The 1453-nt window shown below is 42.4% G+C and overlaps 1 protein-coding gene across 1 annotated transcript in view; it reads right to left on the bottom strand.

Annotated features, from left to right (window-relative positions):
• KIF4A (kinesin family member 4A) overlaps nt 1-1453 on the bottom strand; it is a 134023-nt gene that overhangs the window by 16480 nt on the left and 116090 nt on the right. The window contains 1 exon segment of the mRNA XM_010832130.1: nt 936-1043. Coding sequence (XP_010830432.1) covers nt 936-1043 — 108 coding nt within the window.

The following is a 1453-nucleotide window of genomic DNA, read 5'->3' as shown; positions in this document are numbered from 1 at the left end:
ACTCAGAGATGAAAACACACTACTGCCAAGTTGCTGGCAGCAGACGGTTTTTGCACAGCAGGCATTGGCACCCAGAAAAATGCCTGATCCCGACCAATTCCTAGATGTCCTTAATGCCACCTCTATTCCAACATTCCCAAGCAGCCATGACCACACTCGCAGGAAGCATGGGCGCTGCCCTATACACCTTCTTCATTTTTTTCTATTTTGTAGCCTCATAACCCTTATTCACATCAGGATGCCAATAAAGAAACCCACCCAGAGAGTCAGCTGTTTCTTTGACATCTTTGGATGCTTTTGTCCATGCTTCTCAACACAGATTAAGAAGTGTATTTGCTGCACTAATGAGCCTGAATAAACTTTCTTGGCACTTAAGACAACTGGATTCATGTACATGACCTTAACAAGTTTGGTTATGTCTTCAATGAGAGGTGCCAAGGAAAACTTAGAGACTGGTGGTTCAGGAAAAAGATGCTAAGTTGGATAAAATAGTGCTCCAACATGCTATTAAAGGGTGTGGTGTTTCCAGACTCTGGAAGAAATGCAGACCCCAGGCATTTTACAAACATGTCAGGTCTTAACTCATAGCAGGCACAGAAAGAGAGAGCTAAATGCCCCTAGGATTCTACTGGATGATTTAACTTTCTCAACTCTTTAGAGCTCAGGGTTGAGAGAAAGAACGAGGAGGCCTTAAAGTCTGGTACGAAGTATATACTTTCATTTCTGTACCAAAACAGAGGTTATCCTATGTAGGGCTATATCCTAAACATCCCTAAATTGACCAAATAGGGCTAACAAAGCAATAGAGGCTACCATTATAAACTTCTTTTCAGTAGGTAATTTTTTCTGCAGGTTAAACAATGGTCTAAATCAGATAGAGTTCTAAGTCAGGCCTGTGGACCCCATCTCTGGAGAGCTTTGCCTCATGTCCGTACCTGACACTTCAGGGTGTTCAGCAGCTGTTGTTCCTTTTCACTGACTGACTCTTCTAGCTGCTTCTCCGCCATTTGGCTTTGTTGCAGCTGACTGAGGAGGTACAGCACCTAGAGAAAAATACAACCCAATGGTACCAAAGGAATAAGAGGAAAAAGGAATTTCAGTTTATTCCAATAAAGGACAGAAATGGTATGGACCTAACAGAAGCAGAAGATATTAAGAAGAGGTGGCAAGAATACACAGAACTGTACAAAAAAGATCTTCATGTCCCAGATAATCACGATGGTGTGATCACTCACCTAGAGCCAGACATCCTGGAATGTGAAGTCAAGTAGGCCTGAGGAAGCATCACTACAAAGCTAGTGGAGGTGATAGAATTCCAGTGGAGCTATTTCAAATCCTGAAAGATGATGCTATGAAAATGCTGCACTCAATATGCCAGTAAAATTGGAAAACTCAGCAGTGGCCACAGGACTGGAAAAGGTCAGTTTTCATTCCAATCCCAAAGAAAGGCAAT

This window comes from Bison bison, unplaced genomic scaffold (assembly GCF_000754665.1).
Source record: "Bison bison bison isolate TAMUID 2011002044 unplaced genomic scaffold, Bison_UMD1.0 scf7180017864537, whole genome shotgun sequence".
Taxonomy (NCBI): Eukaryota; Metazoa; Chordata; class Mammalia; order Artiodactyla; family Bovidae; genus Bison; species Bison bison.
The sequence above is the reverse complement of the archived record's forward strand: the minus strand, read 5'-3'. Positions and strand labels throughout refer to the sequence as shown.